Source organism: Podarcis bocagei (assembly GCF_964188305.1).
Source record: "Podarcis bocagei genome assembly, chromosome: 10".
Classification (NCBI taxonomy): domain Eukaryota; kingdom Metazoa; phylum Chordata; class Lepidosauria; order Squamata; family Lacertidae; genus Podarcis; species Podarcis bocagei.
In genome coordinates, this window is record NC_138135.1 from 38,777,210 (window position 1) to 38,803,414 (window position 26,205).

Genomic DNA, 26,205 nt, shown 5'->3' on the forward strand with positions numbered 1-26,205 from the left:
GTGCACCTATATTATTAAAGCTTACGTTGCACTTTTCTGGAAAGTTTATCCTCTTCTTTGCCTTCAGTCCTCATCTCTCTTTTACTTTCTGCTTCTATTCTTTCACATCTCTTCTTTCTTTATAACTTACTTTGCTGCTTCCTCAACAGTTTATTATTCCCTGGCTCTCAATAATTCTGTCTGACAGCCAAGAATATGAACTATTTTAAAAACATTGGATTATGTCTATAAACATCACTTGTCAGCTTCAGGCCAGGTTAGAGCTATGCCTTATATCTTTCCAGACAGTCCCTCTCATTCAGTAGCAGTTCAGGCCCAAACCCAATTTAAGCTTCAAGAGTTTGAAACTGTTATCAAGTGCTGATCCATTTTGAAAACTGTCGCAGTTTGGAAGAAGTTGCCAAAAACTGGTGTGCAAGTGTACCTTATTACTGATAAACCTTCCTAGCTGTTGGAAGCTGTCTAGAGGTTAACTGCTGCCTGCTGTCCACAATGGTCTTACGTTTATAAATCTGAATATAAGAATATAATTGAAATACTTACTGTACCTAAAAGGGCAGATAATATAAATCAGAACTTAATACAAGTCCACTTGGAATCAGAGCATCAGATTTGACCTTTATCTTGTTCCAGGTTAAGTAATAGTTGAGTTATGAGAACACCTAGGCCACACTTCAGTGGCAGGGTGAGGGGAGAAGCCTAGAGCATGCCAGACTGGTAAATTACATTGCAGAAAAATGTGGTGCTAATGGACTCAACCCAGAACATGGTCAGAATTGTTTTATTTAGAGAATGGAATATTAGGGATCTTGGGCTCCAGAGGTTACCTTTGCCTCTGCCAAGTATCATCAGTCTGTGAGGTCCATTTGAGAGGAAAAGAAACTCAAGAATACTTGCTAATGTATGTGATTAAACTGTGAGTGTCTGAGAAGGTTTGAATATGACTCTTCTTAAGCATTATGGAGACGGCCTTCATCCCTGAGCACCTGTTGACAGTTACCATATTTTAGGTGTGTGTGTTTACACATATATATATAATAGAACACAACAGATTTTAACCATATATGTAGTTACTTGGGTGTAAGTCTAGCTGGGCTTGATGGGGTTACTTCAGAGTATGGGATCATACTCTGAAGCACATCCTTTTGTGCAGTAATGCAAATACAGATTTGTTTCGTTGAAGCAGTTGAGATGTGTAGTACAACTGCAGTTCTCTTTGGAAACAAGTTGTTTTGAGATTTACTGGTTCTTGGAGATCGTGTCCAATAGCAAGTTGACCTAACCATGGCATAACTATTAGATATATGATGCTTCCTTCACAATTAGTATTTTCAATTATTGAACATTGAAATGTTCTTTGAATCAACTCTATAGTTGATTGGTGCCTGTTTTTGGGTTTTTTAAATTACTTGTGCCCCTCTAACAATGGTTGTTAACTTCCTTAGGACCTGAACAAGCGTTTGTCACTACCTGCAGACATCAGGATACCAGATGGATATCTTGAAAAGCTACAGATAAACAGTCCACCGTTTGATCAACCAATGAGCAGACGATCTCGCAGAGCATCCCTGGTAAGTTGCTGCTACCTTTTCTAGTTGACAGATACTCTGGTAGCCCCTGAAATGTGTTGTGGCATTGGATTATGACTAGCAGTGTTTGTGGTCTGCTGCACAGCAGTGTGGCACATCTGCTACTGTCTCTCACATTGCTTGATTTTTTTGGACTCAGTTCCAGTAGTTTCTTCTGCTCCTCTCTATACTTAGGATACAGATACCTGACCACTGATTTCTTGCACATCTGCCATAGTGGTCACCAAAAATATGGTCAGCTCATTAACAGCTGCCAGAATAAATTATATCTTTGTGTACATTTCATGTACTTATATCTTTGGTATATGCACAGGGAAGTATGTAATTACTAGATAGTTATTACTAGCGTTATTTATAATTTAGACTTTTATTTAAAAAAAACATAATGCTGGGCTAGAAAGTGGGTTGGGTGATGGTGGTAGTGGCATTTGTTTTGTAAATATCACTGTTATTATTGTCCTCCACATCATCATCATCCCTTTCCCCTGCTGGTTTGTTCATGCTTATTTTTATTTGGAATGATGATGCCAAAGCTTTGTTTGCACCGTGGGTTCCTGCCAATGGTACCCAACTGTGAGCTCTTCCCTGGCACCTCGCACTTGAAACTTCTCATATTATGTGTCCCTGTGGAATCATAAATTATTAAATGCCCTAGTTATAAGTATTCTGTGATTTATAAAAACATGCCTCAGACAAGGGAAGACTGCAGCAGTTGCAGTGTGCCTTCTATACCATATTAAAATGAAGTTCTGCTGAAAGCACTGGTGTCATAGCATTGAAAGAGGTGATAAAATGCAAAGCTTATTGTTTCAGTGTGAGCTTAATCGCTGATTAGAACTTTAAAAATACTTTTTTTTAAGAGTATGCCTAGAACATTGTTTCTTGTTTTAAGTCAGTTTTTATTCATAGCATTTATTTATAGCAATCATGCTGGCTTTGTTTTAAACTTGGAGAAAATATTATGTGTAAATACTTACTTCTGCCAATCGGAGGTAGGGTAGCTCTTGTTTACATTGCAAGTTATGCCAGACATAAGGACATGGTGACTTCTTGAAGATTGTGAATGGATCTTCATGAAGGCTTTGAAAATATAACTTGCAGTCATCCAACACAAACATTTAATTACATGAATGAGCCATAAAAAGCTAAGAAGATCAGAAAGTTGTAGCGACAGCAGGCAAAGACTTTGGAATATTATTTGCAATCGAGATAATCAAGAGGAGCAGATTTTTGAGGAAGAGCTTCCTTTTAGTAGGGTTGCTTTGGTATGGTGTTTTCCCCCTTGGATGAGAGGAAAGTGGACAGCTAAGGAAACTTGGAAGGTGAAAGTAAGGCTTTCATGGGAGTAGATTAGCTACAACAGAGGGAGGACACTATCCTAAATGGTAGAGGCAGAGGCAGGTTGTATATGGTGCCAGGTAGGAGAGTAGTAAGTTTATACCCAATGTTGGGTGTGTGTTGATGTTAGAAGTGTGTACTTAACAGTAGTTACTGATTCACAAATGGTAACTTCCTAATTGTGTGGATTGCAAACTGCCTTGGATTTTTTTTGGGGGGTGTGAAATGGAAAAAGAATAGAAAATGAATAAATTTGGTTACAGCAACTTTAAAGTCAAAAGAAAAAGCTACGGTTCTCTTAAGATCCTTTCAGCTGCAAAGAAGTGTTTTTATAGAAGGGCTGCTCTGTACCTGTCTTGGCACATTCAGATAAATCTATTTCAGTGTGCTTTATAGGATAGCTTGACTATTTTCCCTTCCGTCTCAAGCAATCCTTGTTTGTAGGAACCTGTTTTTCAAGCTGTAGTAGGAAAAATTGTGCCCTCTAATGAGTATAGTGTGCATTTAAAATGGACCCTCTCTTACAAGACGCCTTTTCTGCGCCCGCACTCCCCCTTCCACATTTAAAAGGACTTGTTGCTCCTTGTAAGCTGAGATCTGGCAGCTGTGTTTGGGTTTGCAGGCAATGCACGTGCTGCCTCTTTCCTTCTGCTCAGTCCGCTGTGCTCTTCTTTTGAGATGTGCAACAATTTTGTTTTCAAGAAACTCTGCATTCAACTTAGCCTTTCAGATATGGCACAAACCTTGCTGTTAGCAGAGGGAATCAAGTGTTGTTGTTTTTTAAAAAATAGAGTAACAATTTTATGGTCTCCCTTTGAAAACATTTGCATTAAAGGCCTAGCTTAGTGGAGTAAATATTTAATCAGTTTAGCATGTACTGACAAGTGCAAAGTTGTGTTTGTAGCAATGTATCATCTTGGCACACCTTTAATTCATCTGTCATTTAAGAGCAAGAGTCTATACCTAATGTTTTTAACCCTTCTATGTTTTAGTGAACTATTACTGTGGTCAAATATATTCCAATTTAACCATTGGCTTTTTGTCACATCCACTAGTGGGGAAGGTGCAAGGATCCTCATGATCACATATCCCACCCCCCCACCCCAACTTCTCTTGCATGGCTGGAAGAACTTCACCAATGCTTAATTTTCCTTGCCCTGAATGTCTGATTGTCATGTTGCCCAGACCGGAGGTTGTGGTTTCAAAACAGGGTCAGTTTCAAATCGTGGCAACTTCTAACCCTGGTTTCTGAAACTGGTTTGTTAAAAGCTAACCAGAGTTTGTTGTAAGTCAGGACAGAAACCTGGCATTCTTGGAAAGTGTAGTTTAGAAAGCAAAAGTCTTTTTTCTTGGAAAGCAAAGTCTTTTTCTTGACTGCAGGAAGGGAACTGAATGCACAATTCCAGGGTTTCCAGCGACTCCCTCCTTGCACACCCATGGTTTAGCATGACCTGCAAATATGTCCTATGAGCTATATATCCAGTCACAAAATTTCACTCCTTTTTTTGGCCTTGAACAAGAGTTAAATCCAGTCCTCAGTTTCCATTAGTGTAAAATGTTATGCAAGCACATGCCAGTATTAGGAAAACAGTGGTGCTTCAGTTAGTTATATGGGTGCCAATGCTGGTGCTGTCAATAAGGGAGAAATGTTGCCTAGAACGAAGAGAGGAACGTTACGAAGTACACAGTGCTTTTTGCCCATAGAAGGTTTGCTGGTTGCTTAATAGAATGCCAAGGCCTGTTAGAAAAGACAGAAAAGACTTGCAGAAAAGGGCCACTACCTATACTGATGTGAGATACAAGTCAGTGATTTGTATCTCCAATATTTAATGTAAAAAAGGTACTGAGAGCTATTGGTTGTACTGCAAGAGTGCACCTTACAGGGGTGGTATCTCAAGACTGTAGAAGTTCCCAATCTTAATTCCTAGTCTTCAAAGCCTCAATGTTAATTTGAGTTTGCTTTCATCTCAGAACATCCTTGAAGTGGTAGTGGGGGAGGGGGAGGACAGAACTGAATAGTTCAATTCTATTTTATCTTAGCTACTTAATGTTCATGCAGCAGTTACCTGTGTTGTTTAAATTGGAGGTTTTGACCGTGTTGGGGTCATTTAATGGGCTCTGTATAGAGTTTTTCTTTTATTTACTTTCGTTGGGGTCTACCTGTGTGGAGATTCTTTTTTTCTGTTTACTTTTGCCTTGATAACGCTTATAGTGAAACCCTCACAAATTGAAGTTGAAACAGCCCTTTACTGTAGGTGAATGAAATGTTATACATATTTAATACCATTTTGGGGGCCCAACTAAGTAGGAGAGTTAAACGATTACAATTAGTTCTGTTAACAGACTTATAGTAGATAAGCCCTGTTGATTATAAAGTAGGTTTTTGTCATGAGGAGAAAAATGAAAGCTGGCTCCATTTAAATAAATAGCAAAAGATGTCTGCGAACTTTAGTAGAATTTTAAATCCCCACAATTAGTAACCAGTCATGTAGGGAAAATAGCTTTGAATGTCTGTCAGCATGGTTTCATCAGCCATTTGCAGATAATTGCTGACTTTTGCTTTATGCTAGACAGCCCTTACCTCAGCTGATTAGTATTCTGATGGCATTTGATGTGGGGACACAGCATTTCCTTGCAACGGGTAGCAGCAACACATTCCCTCGCTGCATGGCAAGGCTGGTTGTGCTACCCCTCGCCCCGCCCCCAGTGACACTTGCTTTTTCTCCTGCTTATTCTTCCTCCTGCCAATAAAATCTGGTAACAGATGCTGCAAATGTGGTCCCTGTTTAGGGGAACATGAAGGGTAAAAAGCAAATACACGAGCAATGGGCTTGCAGTATGCATGCACGAACATTTCCCATCTACACAGAGTGAGAGCTTTAAGCCATAGGCCAAGGTTGGTGTCTTTCTCCTCAGGGCCTCATGTCAGGGCTAAGAGGCGGGAACTGCTAGTATGATTCAGGGGCATCCATGACATCTGCAACTTCATTTCACTGACATGCTGTATCTGGGATTGCATAAAGCTCATTTGTAGGTACAGTGGTACCTCGGGTTAAGAACTTAATTCGTTCTGGAGGTCTGTTCTTAACCTGAAACTGTTCTTAACCTGAGGTACCACTTTAGCTAATGGGGCCTCCCGCTGCTGCCACGCCACCAGAACCCAATTTCTGTTCTCATCCTGAAGCAAAGTTCTTAACCCGAGGTACTATTTCTGGGTTAGCGGAGTCTGTAACCTGAAGCGTCTGTAACCTGAGGTACCACTGTACTTTGCAGCCCAGTCCCTCCCTGAGTGTCAGCCACCTTGCTGCCACCATTTGCATTGTTCATATCCCACTGCATGATTCTGCTCTAGATAATTAGTTCAGGATTGTTTTGCAGTGACCTAAGAGGGTGCGAGGAACTGATGTTGCTATTTGTCTTTCTATGTTTAGCTTCCCATCGAAATCATCCTTGCCAACTGAAGTGTGGTTGGTGGGGGGCATTCAGTTGTCATGTTTATCTGGCCCCCTTTTAAACAGGACCTTGTGATTGTTTTATTTCTGCAGACTTCCCCCACCCTCCAAATAAGTCCTTGATAATGGTTTTTAGTTCCATATACTAAGTAATTTAAACTCTTTGTTTTTTATCAGAAGGGTCATCTGTTTTTTCCATCCTACTCTTTCTCTGCTGCAGTAAATGGAGCACTGTAGAAACCCACATACAACATGATCTTAAGCCTGTCACTGGGGCTCCCTCCCTAGGAAGTTGATTAGAATCATACCCTGGTTTGTGATAGGAGCACAAATAATGAGAAACATTTACTACTACTTTTTAAAAACAAAATTCTGTAAAACCTTCCCTAAAGGCTAGTAGTTTTTTGTTTTTCTTAAGGACTGTACTGTGTGCATACTATTGTTCCTTCCCATTTCTACTTTGTTTATACTTATGTATAAATAGATTCCCCAACAGAGACAGCAATAAAGCTTTGAGGCAACACAACATTCTCTGTTATGTATAGCTTCAGTGCACAGGAGAAGCAATATTCGGGATTACTGAAGATAATGAGTTGAAGTCTCTTAATAATGCACTTTTTGCAAGCAGAGTACAGGAATTGCAGTTAAGAGTTGGTGTGAAAGCAGGACTCTAGTCCCACTACTGGGTCAAGGGAAGAATAGCAATTACCCAGCAAAAGTTAGTTTCAGAAATGGCACTGAAAATTACCAGTTTTACCAGGCTTTTCCTGGTGTTCAGTGGTAAAATGGAGGGGTGGTGGAGGAAACTAACGTCTTGATTTGCTAGGGAAAGAGGTGCTTTTTAGCAGCGTATTGTTCTTGGGTGAAGTACAAAACACTCGTAGCTCTTACATATATCATGAAAGACATGCAACCTACATCAAGATTCTTGTCTTTCTAAAACCAAGTGAGTGGAAAAGGCTTGGCCCACTGCTTGCATGTATTTTAAGCGGGAAAGTGTCCATTTTTTTAAAAAAAGTGTGTGTGTATGGCTGTGTGTGTGCATATGCACTTCATGTCCTGGCCTACCAGGGGGTGAAGCAAGCTAGGCAGGGGTTTCTCTGTTGTGGCACCATGCCAATACAATTCTCTCCCCCTGGAGGTGTGGATGGCAACCGCACTTCTGGAATTCCATTAAAACTTACTTAATTTTCCAAGCCTTCAGAGGAAATTTATTGTGGTAGTTCAAGGTCTTAGGTTTTTAATCTGCACTTCTAATATTTTTACTGTTTGACACAAAAAAAAGTTTTATTATCAACCATATTTTTAGATGGATGTTGGAAACCCTCCTGTGATTGCTATGTGTGATGAACGGCGGTCTAAACGTTTGGGAAATAAATGAATATTTGTCTTTGTGTATATTCATTTTGTACCTTGGTATCTGTTCTCATGGACCAAGCGTGTGTAAGAAGTAGCCCTCAGAGTCTTATATGGGAAAAGAAAAGTGTGTGGGAAGACAGGCCACATGAGGAAAGATTTTGCAACCTGCTGCTGGCATAATAAAGAAAACCACAGCCTCTCATCCCAATCCAGCTAAGTAGGTCTGATAGGATAAGCAGACTTGCATGCACATATCTCTTGCTGGGTTTTCTAAAAAAAAAAAAAAATTTCATTCGGTCAAGGTGTGGGTAGCGTCTATATATTAATTTGAATGGGATACATCTTCTGATGTACATTTCCCCATCCATGTTCTTGCATAACTAGTCATGCATTCATATTTTGCTTTGATGGGAGATGGATCAGGGCCCATGATGACTTCTGCAGTAAATTAGCAAATCCAGTTCCAAAGGACCTGGCACAAACTCTGTTACTGGGCTGCGGGTAATCTCCTTTCACATTGCTTCCCAGAGCACCTGAGGTAGAGTTAATATTTTGAACTGGGACCAATTTGTACGCCCGGAGTGGGGAAACCAGTTTTTACTGGGACATTCAAAGCCAGGGCTTAGATTCAGTGAGTGAGCCAGTGCTTCTGCAAAGGTGGCAAGGGAAGGGGAGTTCTGATATTTGCTTATTCTTTCTTCCTGCTTCAGTTCCCCATTTGCCACATCTGTTGCTGTTCCAGGCAATCTTCTAACCCCCAGAAGCAGATTTCAAAAGGATAAGTGGGCTGCATTGGGAAGATACAGGCAGGAAGTCCACTAAAGAAAGTGCAGCTCCAGGCCCTAGTTTTTATCCTGGTATAGACTATCCCAACCCTGCATGGACATATTACTTCCTCAGTTTTGTTTTCCAATAGGTGAACAGTTCTTCATGAGTATCTCACCTATTACAGTAGTTCTAAATGAATTTGCCTTTTGCCTCCCCCCCCCCTTTATTACAGTCTGAAATCGGATTTGGGAAAATGGAAACTTACATAAAATTGGAAAAGCTTGGTGAGGTATGTATCCTATTCCACCCTACAACCCCCCAAGAGATGTGGGTCTTGTTATCAATAAATTAATACTCACATCAACGTTTTTTCAATGTGTAAGGTGTTTTATAATCTTGTTTTTTCTCTCACAAGAGTGACAGTGATAGATAGTCACTTGCTGAAACCAACAGAGTCTATGCAGGTCTACAACCAACATTATATCCACTGCCTTTCATTTATGTTTTTAAATCCTTGACTGTTCAGGATAAGCAATAGGGCAGGCTGGAAAACTAGTAACTGTGCCTTGTTTGTTAAAGGCATGATGGTTTTCCTTTGTAATAACTATGCCTAACAGCTGTCATGTTCAGCAGTGGTTATATAGAGATGAATACTTGACAACAAATGAAAGCTTGAGACAGACATGACAGTTTCAATTGAGTCATCTGATTTGTGAGGGCATCTTCAGCATATAGAGATGTTATGTGGTCTGATTTTGCCTGGTTATACATTGCATGAGTTGCCCTAAGGGAACATTATATTACAAAATATATACTTCTTACACTAATGATATTTGCACTCTTGTATTTGCACCATTACACCTTAACACTGTTATTTTAGGCCTTAGTGGTTCATAGATGAGGACTATTTGATTTTGTCATTCTTTGCATTTTTTTCAAGAATTCATTTAAACATAATTTTTGGGTTATCTCAAACTAATTCCTTCTCAGAGTAAGCTCATTGAAATTAATGTGCCAGTTACTCGTGTCCATTAATTTTAGTCAGTCTACTCTTGAGTTGCACTAGCATTAGCTGCAACCCTATGTGTTCAATTCCCCCCCCCCCCAAGAAATGAAAAATAAGCATGTAAAGGAGATCTGGTACACTTGTTGCACTCACAGTTGCTTGACCATGGTTAAACAATCCCATGGTTAGCCCTTGATTGGCTCTTTTCCACCTCTGTTATTCAGAGTGAAAACTATCTCTACTTGCCCTAACCATGCTTAAGTGCTTGTTTGGCACAGATGTTGACCACAGTGCCAACTTAACCCCTTTTGAAACTCAATAAGGAGCTTACAGATGAGCTGAGATATAAGAAGGGAATGTATAATAAATGGAAGAAAGGCGAAATCATGAAGGAACAGTATACACGAGTAGTCAAATGTTGCAGAGAGACGGTCAGGTGGGCCAAAGCTCAGAATGAACTCAAGCTTGCAAGGGAGGTTAAAAATGATTTCCAAAAGGTTTCTTTGACTATCTTCAAAGCAAGAGGAGGAACAAGCAAGTGGTAGGTCTTCTGCATGGACAAGATGGAGAAATGTCCAGTTCTGGGCACCACAATGTAAGAAGGATATTTAAAAGCTAGAATGTGTGCAGAGGAGAGGAATCAAGATATGATCAAGGGTCTGGAGACCAAGTTTTATGAGGAATGGTTGAGGGAGTCGGGTATGTTTAGCTTGATAAAGAGGAGACTGAGAATATATGATAGCCATCTTCAAATATCTAAAGGACTATCACATGGAGGATAGTGCAAGCTTGTTTTCTCCTGCTCCAAAGCCTGGGACACAAGCCAGTAGCTTTAAGTTAACAAGAAAGGTGACTAAACATCAGGAAGGCCTTTCTGACAGGAAGAGCCGTTCAACAGTGGAACAGACTTCCACAAAAGATGGTGGACTCTCTTTCCTTGGAGGTTTTTAAGCAGAATGGCTGTCTGTCATTTATGATTTAGTTGAGATTCCTGCATTGCAGAGGGTTAGACTAGATGGCCCCCAGGGTCCCTTCCAGCTCTACAAGTCTATGATTCTATGATTTTTAAAATAAAAAATCAAAGTTTGGCTTGCTTTTTTTCTATAGCTGGAGAAGAACTCTAAAACAGTTTTTGTGAGTGCATATATTTTGTCATTTTCCTCGCTATACAGGGCACCTATGCAACTGTATATAAGGGAAGAAGTAAGCTGACAGAAAACTTGGTAGCTTTGAAAGAAATCAGATTAGAACACGAAGAGGGGGCACCATGCACAGCCATTAGAGAAGGTAAGCTGATTTTCTTTTCTTTAATTGCATTTTATATGGTTCCACCAACTGGAACTCCAGTAGTATGACTTGTGTGTTGTGAAGAAATGCATCAAATCCTGAACCCGAGGGGAAAGGCTGTAGCGGAATGGCAGAACACTGTCTTTGCGTGCAGAAGATCCCAGGTTCGAAACCTGCCGTCCCTAGGCAGGGCTGGGAAAGAACCTTGCCTGAAATCCTGGAGACTTACCTCAAGCCTGTAGATCAACTTGAATTCATGTGACAGAGAATTCTGTTCCCTGCCCGTATATTTCTTTGCCAGAAATGCATCTTGTGACATTCCCAGCAGTTATAAATGATGAAGCATCCTGTCTTTTTGTTTGCTTGCCCAAGTGTCAGACATGAGAAACAACTCCTCTTGAGCATAACCCTGTCATAGTAAAACAGTCTGTTATCTTGGTGTGACAGCAAATCTAAACCATGTCCCGCCCCCACTTGAAATATATGGCATTTTTCATCCTATATTTTTTCTCTCCTCTCCTCTCCCTCACGACTTCCATATGCCCCCTTTTGATCATCACCAAGATAGTTCCCTGGGGCTAAGCCTCTGCTTTTCAAGCCCCTACAGAAAAAAGTATGCCTAACCCACTCACTCAGAGAAAACTCTGGGCCTTTGGATCCTTTGATTTCACCTGCAGAACATAATTGTATTTCTGCCTGGATCTGTAGCACATGAACTGAAATAATGGTGTGTAAAAAAATTATATATTTCCAGACAGAGCTGTCCACTATCCATTTGACACGCTAATATCTGTACACTTCAATTTTTCCATTTATTTACCAGTCCTGGCTATTAATTCTGTTCTCCTTTTGCAGTGTCATTGTTAAAAGATCTAAAACATGCAAATATCGTTACGCTACATGATATTGTTCATACAGACAAATCATTAACTCTGGTCTTTGAGTACCTGGTAAGTTGTTTTCTTTCCCACTCAAATTTCTTGTTTGAATTTGTTTAACCCTAGAGAAATATAATGATACTGTTTCAGTATATGTGAATTGTGGGAGGCAGCGGCGTTAATTAATTCATTCCGTTACCACAATTTCTTGTATGAATTGTAGTAAGGTTGCTTTTTTTTTGCTACAAAACTCTTTGAGTGTAGATTCAGGTAGGTGGCCGTGTTGGTCTGACGCAGTCGAAATATATATATAAAAATAAAAAAATTGTCCAGTAGCACCTTAGAGACCAACTAAGTTTATTTTTGGTATAAGCTTTTGTGTGCATGCACACTTCTTCAGATACTTAGTTGGTCTCTAAGGTGCTGCTGAACAATTTATTTTTTATATATATAATTTGAGTGTGTTATACTTAATGCATTTGTCTTCTAAAGTTTTGTATGTACAGCAGATGTACATCTTCCTCATATTCTGTTACAGAAACAGAGAGATCTATTTTACATCTTAAAATAGCCCAAATGTTTTCTTTTTGAAAGCCAGTTGTTTTGTGCTCTTTGTTTTCAGGATTCCAGCTGTTGTGTCAACTACTTCCCCCCCCCCATGGGGGGGCAAGGAACAATGCTGTTTCAGCACTACCTTAAGCTATTTATAGTATGACTTACCTTATTACATTGTGCTGGCACTGTTAAAAAAGAATATACAGCCAATCCACTCTCATGTTTGGGTGCCTAATTGGCATGCTAGAAAATGCAGTTGTTCTATATTAGAGAAGTTGGGCAATTAATCATATATTTGCTATGAGGACAAGGTGGAGACCTTCTAAAACGCTGTCTCTGTGCTGCTTCAGTGTCTGTGGTTACAACAAAAGATAAGCCTGACGAGACAGGGTGATTCATTGGGTCTGCAACCTGGGGCAGAAAAGGATAGGAAAGGGACTATCATTAATAGGATTCGGTGATACAGCTTTGAGATTGTTTCAAGATCCATTTTTGTGCTTAAATTGTTCATATTTCAGTAGCAAGCAACCAGGAGTACTTCCCGCTCCCCCAGCCTTTTCTGAGTTTGACCTAATGACTTTCATCCATAGTTTTCTGCAGTTATCAGGCCTCCAAAGTATTGTTTTGTGCTAGCTCATCAGTGTCTTTCTGGAGCAACTCAGTTTTGGTTTCAACTAGTTTTGGGTATACATACTTTATTCTACCCCTTCCCCTATGCTCCATCTTGAACTTTTTGTGTCTGCTGCAAACACGCACAATTATTTAATTTGTTCATACATTTCAGATCAGGCATAGGCAAACTTGGCCCTCCAGATGTTTTGGGACTACAACTCCCATCATCCCTAGCTAACAGGACCAGTGGTCAGGGATGATGGGAGTTGTAGTCCCAAAACATCTGGAGGGCTGAGTTTGCCTATGCCTGGTTCAGATTATAAGAATGCACAGAGAGGTATTTTAGCTACTTCCCTCAAAAGTTTTACCTTCAAAGGTTCACCAAAGTCTGAACATAAGCATTTCCTAGGAGTAGTTTTAAAGCTGAACTGCCAAATGATAAAAAAGATTTGATTAATCATCTGCCTCTTTGCTGATGCAGTATATAATCTTGTGTTTGTTTGTGTGTGTGTCCCAAATCCTTTTTGACTATTGAAATGCTGAAAATGCTAAATGAATTTTGTAACAAATAGAAGGCAGTATTGTGAGAGGTGAAAGCTTTCGTCAACATTTCCCTTCTTTTCTTGCTTTAGGGGAGACCAAAATTCCTCAAAAGTGTGTCTGTTCACTGTCTATAATTTACCCTCTCATTCAAAACTGGTCCTACTAAGCTTCAGTTGAGTAATCTACCAATTAATGGTTCCAGTTTTAATCTGACGATATTCCTGATATAGATTGGCAGGGTTGTAGCTATCTTCCCTGAGCCTTTTAGATTGTGTGGCTTAGATTCTAAACTCTGAAAACCAAAAAGGCCTTTTCCAAAGAGCCTCACACTTTCAGGCAATGTGCAACGACAGTCAGAGCATTGAGGCACAGCATCACCCGAGGTCATAGTGATGGATGAAGCTGCCCACCTGTCAGATTTGGCCCACCAGGAGCAGGGAAATAAACACCTGGTCCATCAGCCAGAATAGGCACCTCTCTCTTCTCTAAAGAAATAAAGAAATAAACACTTTAAGGAGTAGCAATAAATAAACATAACTTTGTATTCCTATTGTAGATAACTTAACACCTTATTTTTGTTTTCACAGGACAAAGATTTAAAGCAGTATATGGATGATTGTGGTAACATTATGAGTATGCACAATGTAAAGGTAAGTCATAGTCACTATATTCCAACCATTTTGCTCTTTTTCATAATTGGTGCTCCTTAATATTTATATATTTTTCAGTGTATGTGAGAGGGGGTGTTCCTATTTGAGTAATTTCCCCTTCAGAAAGCAGGTTTAATTAGTAAACCACTGTGAAATTTGCATAGAAGCACTTTGCTTTATTGAAGAGAACCTCTTAACTGGCAAGTATTCAAGTTACATAGTTTTGCATGTAATTGCTTGCCTTTCAGTGAACCAAACATTTCGTGTTTCTCAAGCAAGAGCTTGTTTACTTGATGACTGGTGGAGTAAATGTGGATGACCCTATAGCGTGCCAGAATGACATGAAATTTGGCTATTTTAAGTGTTCCAGTTGATTTTATGCCCAAATTATTATAACATTGCTGGACCCTTCCTTTCATAGATCCTTTTATTTTATTCGGTGTAGCAATCCTCCCATTTTTTTTAAGCCATCTGATTTAGATCTCAAAATAATTTCCGTTGGGAGGAAAAAACTGGACCTTTTAACCTTGGGGTGCGGACTGGTTTATCCAAGGGTTGAATGAGCAGCAAATAACTTTTAAAAACCGAGGCTGCTGCTAATATTTTGTAAGGGGCTTGGATTGATAACCTAAAGCCTTTCCATGGCATATGCAGTCATACCTTGGATCTCGAATGCCTTAGCTCCCAAACAAATCCGCTCCCAAACAATGGAAACCCGGAAGTGAGTGTTCCAGTTTTTGAACGATTTTCAGAAGCCAAACATCCAGCGCGGCTTCCGTGGCTTCTGATTGGCTGCAGGAGCTTCCTGCAGTCAATCAGAAGCTGCGTTTTGGTTTCCGAACATTTTGGGAGTCGAACGCACTTCCGGAATGAATTCCATTTGACTTCCAAGGTACGACTGTATAGGAGCATTTGAAAGAGGCAACCTACCCACCCAACACTCATGACTGTACGTCAGATGAAATAAAATCATTGTTTTTTAACACATGCAGGTTAACAATGAGCTGAAGTAGTCTACAGGCCATATATTTGGCCCTTGCAGCTTATTCAGGATTTTTAAAAAATCTGAATCCATTATTATTATTATTATTATTATTATTATTATTATTATTATTATGCCACTCTATACCTGCAGGTCTCAGGGTGGCTCACATGATATAATCACAATATTAAAACACAAAATGCATAATCAAAATAAAAACAACAACAACCCAATTTAAAAGGGCATTGTCAGTCAGCCAAAGACCTGGCTAAAGAGGAATGTTTTTGCCTGGTGCCTAAAGGCGTATATCTTTATAATCTTTGTCTGCTAAAGAGCTACTGTGTCCACCTGCTTGCATCCTTCCCTATCTCTTCAGTTTGGGCCAGGACTGTAGCATAGTGGTGGGGCATCTACTCAGTCTGCAGAAGGTCCCAGATTCAATCTTTGACATCTCCAGGTATTGTTAAGGGGCCACTGATCACCCCACAAGGCTATTACAAAGGTGGTGCTGTGACTAAAACATGGAGTTGATATGTAGGAAAGCCAGGTTCAAGGCCCTGCTCAGACCTGCAGTTCCCTCTGCCTAATCTACCTTTTTCATAGGGGAGGAATGGGAGGATAAAATAAAAATAAAAATCCATGTATGCTGCCCTGAGCTCCTGGGAACAAGGGCAAGATTCAGTGACAGAGAGTGCTCTGCAAATGATTAATAGCTGCTGTTCTACAGCAGTCATCTTCTCAGAGCGGGATTTTTACCTTCGTCTCTTGATGCAAAAAATACCCACAGTGTGGGTGTAGATTGGGGACACGAAAACACTGATACTGAATATTCATGGAGGCAAGCAAATGTAGGCTTCCGATTGGACATCTTGCTCTCCTCATCCCCGGCATTGAGGAATTAATGCGAAGAAGGGTAGCCCAATGTGGTTTGGTAATGAAATCCTTAAAAGAGAGCCAAAGAGAATAACAGTTGTCCAAACGTTTTTTGAGGAAAAAACGGTTTGCAAAGCCACGAAAAAAGCACCACAACCTTTTTTGGGTTTGCTGTTGTTCAAAAACCATTTCCCAAACTGTTCCGTGACAGAATTCAGCAGTGAAATGTGTGGCAATGTGCCAAGGCATTGTGTGCGCATTTCTCAGTCAGCTGATGAATAATAATAAGCTGGAGTGTGCTTGTTTCTTGTATGAAGAAATAGCTCTATGAGGACACTTTTGTCTTTAGCCAAGAACCTGCAGCAGCAGCAGCAGCAGACACCTGCTCAGGCATAGAAACACACACAGAAAAAGAAAATATGGAGGATATCAAAGGGTTGATTCAAGAGGCAAATTTAGGCAACAGGGGAAGGAACATAAGGAAACAGGCACGGGGCTATTGTGGTATCTAAATTGAAGGGAAAGTATGACAAATGTGATTAAAGATACATTGATATGCAGAGCTGCCTTTCATTTGCTTTAGCATGTCACTGAGTTAACCTGCAATCTCCTTTTCACTGCATTTGAAATAGAAGACTGCGGTGTAAGGGAAGGTAATTGGAGGCAGCAATGAGAGAGGGGTATTTTTAAAGAATTCACTTGAGTGATAAGGATAAGCTTGCTAATAACAATTAAGGTAGCTGGTACCTGAAAACAGGTTGCCGTTATAGAAGAATTTCTCTTTGTTTTCAGTGTACATGTTGCTTTTGGAGACTGGCAGTTACGATCAGATAATCAACCATGCAGTGGTTCCTTATCAGTTCTGAAAGTTTAATTTTGAATTAACCTTTCTCTCTCTCTCTCCTCTTTCCTTTTATAGTTATTTTTATACCAGATTCTACGTGGTTTGGCATACTGTCACAGGAGAAAAGTGCTACATCGAGATCTGAAACCACAAAATCTACTAATTAATGAAAGAGGAGAATTAAAACTAGCAGACTTTGGTATGGAGTGAATGGCTTGCTTCATTGAGGGTGGTGGTGGGGAAATGTGCACTCTTTAGAATACCTCCCATATAATCACATGCAATTAATTGTGCATATATGCTCGGATGTCCACAGTGCACAGACTCTAAGAACATAAGAACAACTTGCTGGGTCAGGCTGTTGGCCCATCTAGTCTAGCATCCTGTTGGCCAACCAGATGCCAATGGGAAACCCCCAAGCACCCCTAAGCTTTAGTTCAGTTGGGTTAAGCGGCTCTTCCTGCTGTGTCAGAGAAACTTGGGGGCTACATAGCTCCTATGGTTTTGAAGTTTGCCAGAGCTCTATCCTGTTGTTCAGTAGCACAGGGGCTGCACAGTTATTGGGAGCCTCAAAAACCACCCTTTGGAAGCATTAATGTAATAATCATAATAATCATAATAATTTATTATTTATACTCCGCCCATCTGGCTGGGTCCCCCCAGCCACTCTGGGCTGCTTCCAACAAAACACTAAAATGGAATAACCTATTAAACATTAAAAGCTTCCCTAAACATTAAGGGAATTAAGCATTAAGTCACTCCTCAGAGCTATGATTATTTCCCTGTCCTTGGGTACAGAGCAGAAAAGCACTTACAAGCATGCGTATTTCAGCAAGTTGTATAAATTTGTCTAACCTCCCATTCAGATGCTGCTGACTTACAAACTCCATCCTCTCTGGCCGTTGGCCATGCTGGCTGGGAGTGATGGATGTTTGGACTTTAATAGCCCCTGGACGGCCACGTGTCCCCCCACCCTTGCTCTGATTCTTCTACTTAGTGTGTTCAGCAGTATCTTCTGAACCACACAGAATGTCTGTAGAAGCACAGATGAAAGCACAGATGATATCTATACAGTGCAATGTAATATGAAATGCCAGGAGGCTTCAGAAGAGCTACAGGAAACTAATGTGACATTTTCTCATTGAAGGTTTGGCTAGAGCAAAATCTGTCCCTACGAAGACCTATTCCAATGAGGTTGTCACATTATGGTATAGGCCGCCTGATGTTCTCCTTGGATCTTCCGAATATTCAACGCAAATTGACATGTGGTATGTCTTTCTCAGTTACTAACCCATGTTTGCTTTCAGTGAAATTATGTCTCCTACATGTGAATACGAAACTCAGTAATATTGCAGAGTGTTCTTAAACATTTCAAAGCACTTCTTTAGTTTACAGCAGCGGTGGAGGGAGGCAGGCAAAGAATAGAAAAATATGTTTTAACCTGGGTTTAGTTGTAGCAAATTACTTAAGAAATCAACTCTGCAAAGGTTTCCCTACTTAGGAACTCTAAATGTCAGTAGTGAGACTGATTGAGATCCATCAGGTGGAGAAAACTCCATGCATGCAATATTTGCCAATTAGAAAGAGAATGCAGTACCTTATTTTATATTATTGTTGTTTTGCTCTTACTGCCATGTCTAGCGCTATATGGGTAGGTCAAGAAAGCCAAGTTGCATTTAAGTACAACTAGACTGGAAACCAGAATGGGAACATCTGTATTTTTGAACTGTCATTTAATTTTTTTCTGTCTGCAGGGGAGTTGGATGCATATTTTTTGAAATGGCATCTGGAAGACCTCTATTTCCCGGGTCAACTGTTGAAGACGAATTGCACTTAATTTTCAGACTTCTAGGTAAATAGATTTCGCTTAGCTTACATTTTTGGGGTTATCATGCTTTTTAAGAGGATTTCTGAAAGTGTTCCATAAAGAGAGGTACTTTTAATTTTTGCAAATTAATCTACAATTTTATTGAATTTAACCAAAATTTAGTTGCTTGCTTACCATCTCTTCTTTGTTGCAGGGTGGGGGAACTTTGGGTTCAGATGCTATGTTTAATTGCTTGCATTTTGTTAGTCCATGTATGGGTGTGATTTGTTTTTCTTTCAACTTAGGAACTCCATCACAAGAAACGTGGCCAGGCATTACTTCCAGTGATGAATTTAGGAACTACAACTTTCCCAAATACAAGCCACAGCCTTTAATCAACCATGCTCCAAGGTACTACAGTTATTTTATGTTGTGTTTGGAGACACTGGAACATGTTAACAAATCTGTCTGAGTACATAGCATGAAAATATCAATTTAGAATCTAAAGCTAATTCTTCCCCAATGGACTAGAGCACTTGGATTAGCCGTAGTAGGTAGGTAGTAAATTTGTAAAATATCCGCCTTCTAATGAACTGGCAGTGACTAACCAGGAACAAGACCTTGGGGTCATAGTATGTAACTCAATGTGCAGCAGCTGTGAAATATGGCAAATTCCATATTAGGAATCATTAAGAAAGGAATTGAAAATTAAACTGTCGATGTCATAATGTCGTTATATAAATCCATTATGTAACCACATTTGGAATATTGTGTACAGTTTTGGTCGCCTTACCTTAACAAGGTACCTTAACAAGGAGAGACGCGGGTGGCGCTGTGGGTTAAACCACAGAGCCTAGGACTTGGCGATCAGAAGGTCAGCAGTTCGAATCCCCGCGACGGGGTGAGCTCCCGTTGCTCGGTCCCTGCTCCTGCCCACCTAGCAGTTCAAAAGCACATCAAAGTGCAAGTAGATAAATAGGTACTGTTCCAGCGGGAAGGTAAACGGTGTTTCTGTGTGCTGCTCTGGTTTGCCAGAAGCGGCTTAGTCATGCTGGCCACATGACCCGGAAGCTGTATGCCGGCTCCCTCGGCCAATAAAGTGAGATGAGCGCCGCAACCCCAGAGTCGGCCACGACTGGACCTAATGGTCAGGGGTCCCTTTACCTTTACCTTAACAAGGATAGCTTGGAGTTGGAAAAGGTTCAGAAAAGGGCAACTAAAATGATCAAGAGGGCGGAGCGACTCCGCTCTGAAGAAAGGTGGCAGCATTCATGGCGCTTTTTACTTTAGAGAAAAGGTGAGTAAGGAAAGGCGACATGATAAAGATTTATAAAAATGATGCATGGCGTGAAGAAAGTGAATAGAGAAAACTTTTCCTGCCTGTTTCATAACGCTAGAACTCCAGGAGATCCAGTGAAGCCGAATGTGGGAAGTTTCAGATAGAAGAAAGTGCTTTATTTAAACACAGCACCTACTTAAAGCTAGGGAGCTTGCTCCAACAGGAGGCAGTGATGGCCACCAACTTAGCTGGCTTTAAATGATTGGACAAATTCATGGAAGAGAAGGCTATCAATGGCTATTACAACCATGATGGCTGCACTCAGCTGTCTCCCCAGCTAGAGGCAGTCGTGCTTCTGAAAACCTGGAGGCCACAGGAGGGGAGAGGGCTCTTGTACTCCGATCCTGCTTGGGGGTTCCCCACAGGCATCTGTTGGCTCCTGTAAGAGCAGGATGCTGGACTGGGCCTGATCCAGCAGGCTTTTGCCATGTTCTTATGTTCCCAAATCATAACAAATACTTTTTTGTCCCTTATGATAAAGTGGGAATGAACTCATTTCTAGAACTTAAGCTTTATTGACTTTAAGACGAAGCATGTAATGGAATGTGTTTTATGTTTCCTGGTTTTTCTCATTTTTCCTGGTTTTTCGTATTTGCCTTACACAAGTGTGTGGAGACAGAGTCTAAGCACAGGCTGAAGGTAGCCTTATATAATAATGCTATTTGTTTAAAAAAAATTCTGCCCAACATACCTTGATGGCAGCCACACTTATCATATGCCCATTCATCCTGCCGTTAGCTTTAGAGTTAAAAACAATGTACTGGATGGGCATATTGGCAGAGGAGCGTTGTTAGTGGAGTTGCATAATTAGGGTCTCATAGTCCTTGTTTGTGTATAATTTGTTTTTTATTATAGCTCCACTTCTTGAGTGATTTGAAATTTGCAGAGCGCTCTCTCCACTGAAAACACATACACATCACTTCAGTTATTAGATTCTACTTGAAGCAGTGCTTTAGGAATGCATAACTATTACATGCTAAACTTTGTTTTGTTTGTTTCCAGGCTTGATTCGGAAGGAATTGAACTGATAGTAAGATTTCTTCAGGTAAGCTGCTTTTCATTTATTTATTTTTTACTCTTTAGACATCTGTACTGAGCTTTTCAGATGAACACTGAAAATTGAGTTCCGTGGGTTACTTGGTGGGTGATAAGAGTACAAAATTGTATGTGTGATCAGTTCAAACATGGGCAAGAACACTGGCCAATCAAATAAAAAAAATTAAAAATTGGTTTAATTGACAAGGGTTCTTTGCCCCTTGTTAGAAACACTTTTGTGCAGTGGTGGTGGCCTCCCTTCAAATTTTAGCTGCTCAGTGTTGAGATGATGTGTGGAGTCAGTAATAGGCTGGAAAAGAACCAATGAACATGATGGAAGTACTGTGTGTAGGTGTTTCATCTGACTTGGGAGTCAGGGATGCACTCCCTCTACATGACAGTTTGTTTGTTTGTTTGTTTGTTTGTTTGTTTGTTTGTTTGTTTAGCTTTGGGTACATTCAAATAAGGGACGCAGGTGGCGCTGTGGGTAAATCCTCAGCGCTTAGGGCTTGCCGATCGCATGGTCGGCGGTTCGAATCCCCGCGGCGGGGTGAGCTCCCGTCTTTCGGTCCCAGCTCCTGCCCACCTAGCAGTTCAAAAGCACCCTTAAGTGCAAGTAGATAAATAGGTACCGCTTTCTAGCGGGAAGGTAAACGTCGTTTCCGTGTGCTGCGCTGGTGCTGGCTCGCCAGAGCAGCTTCGTCACACTGGCCACGTGACCCGGAAGTGTCTCCGGACAGCGCTGGCCCCCAGCCTCTTAAGTGAGATGGGCGCACAACCCTAGAGTCGGATACGACTGGCCCGTACGGGCATGGGTATCTTTACCCTTTACCTTTACATTCAAATTTGGCTTCCTCTTTGAAAGCTTAGGTGGCTTCTCTGATGTGAAGCATCTTTGACTTGCTACTGGTGTACCAGCCGAAGCCCATACTAGACATGTTACAGAGGTAGTGTAGGTGTGGTTATCCACACGTTGGTAGTATCTCATTTATATTGTGGTCTTATAACCTGGGAGAAAAGCACATTGAACTTCTTTGGACTTGCTTCTGCAGAAACATGTTTAGGATTGTAGTATTAGAGCTGCATTGGTCCTAAGCTTGAAGATTGCTTCATTTGGTAAAAGAAATACTGCAGAAATACTGAATGGACTAAAGAGGACACAGCTTACCTACCACACTTGAAAGAACTGCACTAGCTATTAGTCTGTTTTTGAGTACCACTCAAAGAGTTTGCATTTAAATCCCTACTCAAAGCATGTGTGCAAAAAAAAAAATCCGTTTGCTTTAACAGTATGAATCAAAGAAAAGGATTTCAGCAGAAGAAGCTATGAAGCATGCATATTTTAGAAGTCTTGGAACAAGGATACATGCCCTGCCAGAAAGTAAGCAGACCACTCTTGTCATTGATGTTAGTTGGCCATTTGTTTGAGTGAGGTGACAGCTTACTTCCCTTGTTTCTGAATGTTCCTTGGATGATTGTTCCTTAAACCACTAACATCTCTTAAGGCAGCACTGAGTCAAAAAGTTGTGTCTACTAGAGTCTGGTAGAGTAGGACTTCAAAGTTGTTGACACCTCACCCAAACTTTAGACAGAACTTTCTCTCACATATGCGATCCTTGCATCTATCAGGGTCAATAAAGCTTAGGCTCTTAGGTCTCCCTGCTCTTGTCCGGCTGCATTTGAAGGCAGCAATGGAGAAAATATCTATTATTCCTTTCTCCCTATCATTTTTTGATTCCCTTTCATAATCTCTTCAGTGTTAAGAGCACCATTAGTAGTTCTAGAGCTCCCCTAAAATTCCTTCATTCCCCCCCCCCCCAGTATTTGCTTCTTCCTAACTCCATGTGGCAGTCATTGTGGTTTCTGAGCACAGTGTATGTTTCTAGAAAAGAGGCTCTTAAGTGGGGAAAAAGACACTTCTTTATATTGTTTCAGGTGTGTCAATATTCACTCTGAAAGAGATTCAGCTTCAGAAAGATCCTGGCTTTCGAAACTCCACTTATCCAGAGACGGGTACGTAAGCGTCAAAGAATTTTTGTTGTTGTTTTTCAGGTCTGCAGTAGCTGGAGGGCTAGGAAACTGTAAAATCGACACCTTGTAAACGAATACTTGGAATTACTTGGATTCCTCAATCGCATGGTGTGTTTTTTAGCGTTGTGAAAGTACAGAGTTTTTGCTTACGAATTAAGCTTGGAGATGCCTGTGCAGGTTCATTTCACAAAGAAGTGATAGGGTTGCTATAGGGATAAAGCCATACAGAAACTGCATCGCTTCTTTGCACGTCTGTTGCGATGCACAAGCGTTCTGGCATCATGTGCTGCAGTGGTTGGTAGGAGCCATAAACTTTGCTCAGATTCCTTTATACAACCCATGTTTTATGTTTCAGGGCATGGAAAGAACAGAAGGCAAAGCATGCTGTTCTAGAAGTCGGCCACACAGTTTCCAAGCCCAAGGCTGCCTTGCACCTATCGAGGACTCTAGCCTGAAGGCAGTTCCTTCCCTTGGTGGACTTGAAATCTTGTTTGTCTACACTGTCCTCCTCACAGTGCAGTCTTTTTATTTCAGACCTGCTGGTTATGTTTTTATATTTGTTGTCACAGTGTGACAAATTTTTGTACAGTCAATTTTACGGTCTCCTCTGCCATTAGAGCCAGTAGGTTACAACTGTTAATGTAACAGTAGCTGCAATTTTTGTGCAGGACTGAGAAACACAGTGCATTATTTATTGCGGAATCATTGCTGCTAAATAACTACTGTCTGTATAGTTAACAAACAATTGAACACCTGCAGAAATTGCAGTGGCTTTATATAATATGTGAATGCATCTGTTTCTCCATGAATTATTGCTGCAGTTTTATATCTTATCTTTTCTTTTTTTAACTGCAATGTTTCCTGGAATGTAAACAAAGCTTTCTTGACTGTTAAATAGGTAAATTTGTCTTTTAATGCTCTTAAATTCATGGCCCTTCAACTTCTTATTTAATATTAGATGTAAAGTAACAAAACTTATTACAAAAGACCTTTTTTCAAAGCACTTAGTACTGACGTTGATCTGAAGAAGTGGGGGAAAAACAGTTCCTTTTGTTACATGCTATCAGGTTCCATGTCTATTAGTGCGGATTGGCTTACAAATTGAAGCTTGGTATTATTCTTGATGTTTGTTGAATGACTAAAAACAAAACGATGGGATCCGGGCGTCCCAGCCCCATGCTTCCATGGCTGTTCAGTGTCAACATATTTTCTGGAAATCCACTGGAAGAATGCAAGTCCATACTAGAGAAGTCCATCACTCTGCATTGCAGACTTTGTAAAGCATGAGAACTTAGAGGGTTTTAAAGATCTTAGATGTTATCTGTTTTTTTTGGAGCTAGTCAACATGTTACTACTAAGCTTATGCATCTCAGTGAGTATCATAAATACCTCCTGGTGATAGTAACAGTATTTTTAAGCATTTGTGTTCCCCTTTCTGGACCTATTTGTTTAGTGCATCTTCAAGAGGCTGTAAATCTTTATTGGTATATTTTGAAATGGTTATGTAAATCTTTGGCTGGTATATCATGAAAATAGTCATAGATAACTTAAATTTTTTTCCTGAAGTTCACTGTAAAACATTCAGGGGTCCTACCATTTCTGTTCAGGAAATCTTGTAGTTTATTATTGTTATTTAACAGTATTAAGTGAAAAAATATTTTGTATGTTCCTTTAACTTTATTTGTGAATAGTGATTGTGGCATGTTTGGGGATGTTTTATTAATATTTCATGATACTAGTAAATTGAATTTGGGAACTTTTTTTTTTAATTTTCTGGAAGAGATGACAAATTCATGTGTAATGGTGACTATTGGACCACTGCTGCTTTTCAGCATTTGTAAGCTGGTTTTACGTTAAAGAAGCCCTGTAGAGCTAACAAACTGCTGTTATTTCTAACTGATGGACCTGTATTAATATTGTACTTTTGAAAGTATAAATATTATATGGAAAATCTTCAATTGTGTTTGAATGTTTTATGACAAGCGTTCTGCTAAATTGATTCAGCGAAGTCTGTGCATAAACAAGTTTGTTCATGTAGATGAGATGTAGAAAGGACTTAATGCCCTGAACAGATGCCTGCCAAACATGCATTATTGCATTGTGATCCCTCCTTGAAAGAATCCTAGGTCTGGCTCATGCCATGTTTTGTTGGATTAGGAAAGTACTGTGTCCAATCCTGGTTTATAGGGAGCACTCAGACCAGAGCACTCAGACACCTTAGTTCAGCAAACTGTGGCTTGAGAAAACAGGAATTATTGTATTAAGCTGGACATGCAAGTGGAGGTGGATTGCGCAACAGTAAGCAAGAGAATGCAAACATGCAGTAAATTCCAGATCCAACAAACCATTGTTTATTAAACCAGGAACATGTCCGATCCAAGCTATACTTTTCTTTTGTGTTCACTGTTTCTGAATCCAAGGCATAAGTTTCGTCAGAATTACAAGGACTGGTTTTGTACAAAGCATGGTGAATTCAATGTAGCTGGTTATGTGTTGGTTACTTTATGTCAGTAATAAATGTAACAGTAGATTCCAATTTAACATGAAGTTGCTGGGATAGCTCAGAGTCGTGTATTCGATGAACAAAAGATTCCTGCATTGCAGGGGTTGGACTAGATGTCCCTCATGGTCCCTTCCTACTCTACAATTCTGTGATTCTATGTTTCATACCAAACAAGGCAAAATTGTTCAGTCTCTGGTTACCAAGGGCAAAATCCACTTCAGGAGTAGAATAAAAAGTGGGTCAGTTTCAGCAAAGGCAAATCAATTGGAAATAAATACACCATGAGATAAGTCTAACCTACCTATTTTGTTTGCTTGTAATCTATGTGTCAATTTTTTTTTAATGCATTGGATGCCAATTTGCATTCTGTGTACTTGAGAAACTTGAAATAATGATACACACTTTTATACGAAACGAACTGAAAAACAAACTTTCAGACTTTTATTTCCCTTCTTATTGTTTCTTATTGAGCTGCTTGCATTTTATACTTGGACTCGTCAGTCTTCAGGGGTCAACAGTTCTTACAATGAAAGCCGAGACTCTTGAATGTCCATTTTACCTCAGGAGCTGCCTTTTGTTTTTCAGGAAAACGCTGTTGCTCCTCTTGACACTAGTATGCATGTCATCCCAAAAGGTCTGGTTACAATTTTGTTTTAAAGAATGTGATGCTTCTGTTTTGACGAAGTTTTTCATTAATTATTGTACATAAAGTAGTGGTATGCTGAAAAATCTGCCCTCTGGTTTCTCAAAAGTT

General features: G+C 40.2%; 1 protein-coding gene and 1 long non-coding RNA gene across 3 annotated transcripts in view; one reads left to right on the top strand and one right to left on the bottom strand.

The window, feature by feature from the left end:
• Window positions 1–24,906, top strand: part of CDK17 (cyclin dependent kinase 17) — a 71,121-nt gene extending 46,215 nt beyond the window's left edge. For both annotated transcript variants that reach the window (XM_081209665.1, XM_081209666.1), the window contains exons 5-17: window positions 1,446–1,571; window positions 8,739–8,795; window positions 10,685–10,799; window positions 11,655–11,749; window positions 13,975–14,037; window positions 16,812–16,935; window positions 17,884–18,004; window positions 18,491–18,588; window positions 18,849–18,954; window positions 20,885–20,927; window positions 22,208–22,298; window positions 22,853–22,930; window positions 23,304–24,906. In XM_081209665.1, coding sequence (XP_081065791.1) covers window positions 1,446–1,571; window positions 8,739–8,795; window positions 10,685–10,799; window positions 11,655–11,749; window positions 13,975–14,037; window positions 16,812–16,935; window positions 17,884–18,004; window positions 18,491–18,588; window positions 18,849–18,954; window positions 20,885–20,927; window positions 22,208–22,298; window positions 22,853–22,930; window positions 23,304–23,341 — 1,155 coding nt within the window. In that variant the 3' untranslated portion in view covers window positions 23,342–24,906. The remainder of the gene's footprint in view (window positions 1–1,445; window positions 1,572–8,738; window positions 8,796–10,684; window positions 10,800–11,654; window positions 11,750–13,974; window positions 14,038–16,811; window positions 16,936–17,883; window positions 18,005–18,490; window positions 18,589–18,848; window positions 18,955–20,884; window positions 20,928–22,207; window positions 22,299–22,852; window positions 22,931–23,303) is intronic.
• Window positions 10,807–16,804, bottom strand: LOC308595511. Its single transcript, XR_014012069.1, has 3 exons — window positions 15,284–16,804; window positions 11,747–11,799; window positions 10,807–11,208 (listed from the first exon to the last, which is right to left on the bottom strand). It is a non-coding gene; the product is annotated as an uncharacterized lncRNA (long non-coding RNA).
• Window positions 24,907–26,205: the final 1,299 nt, after the last annotated feature.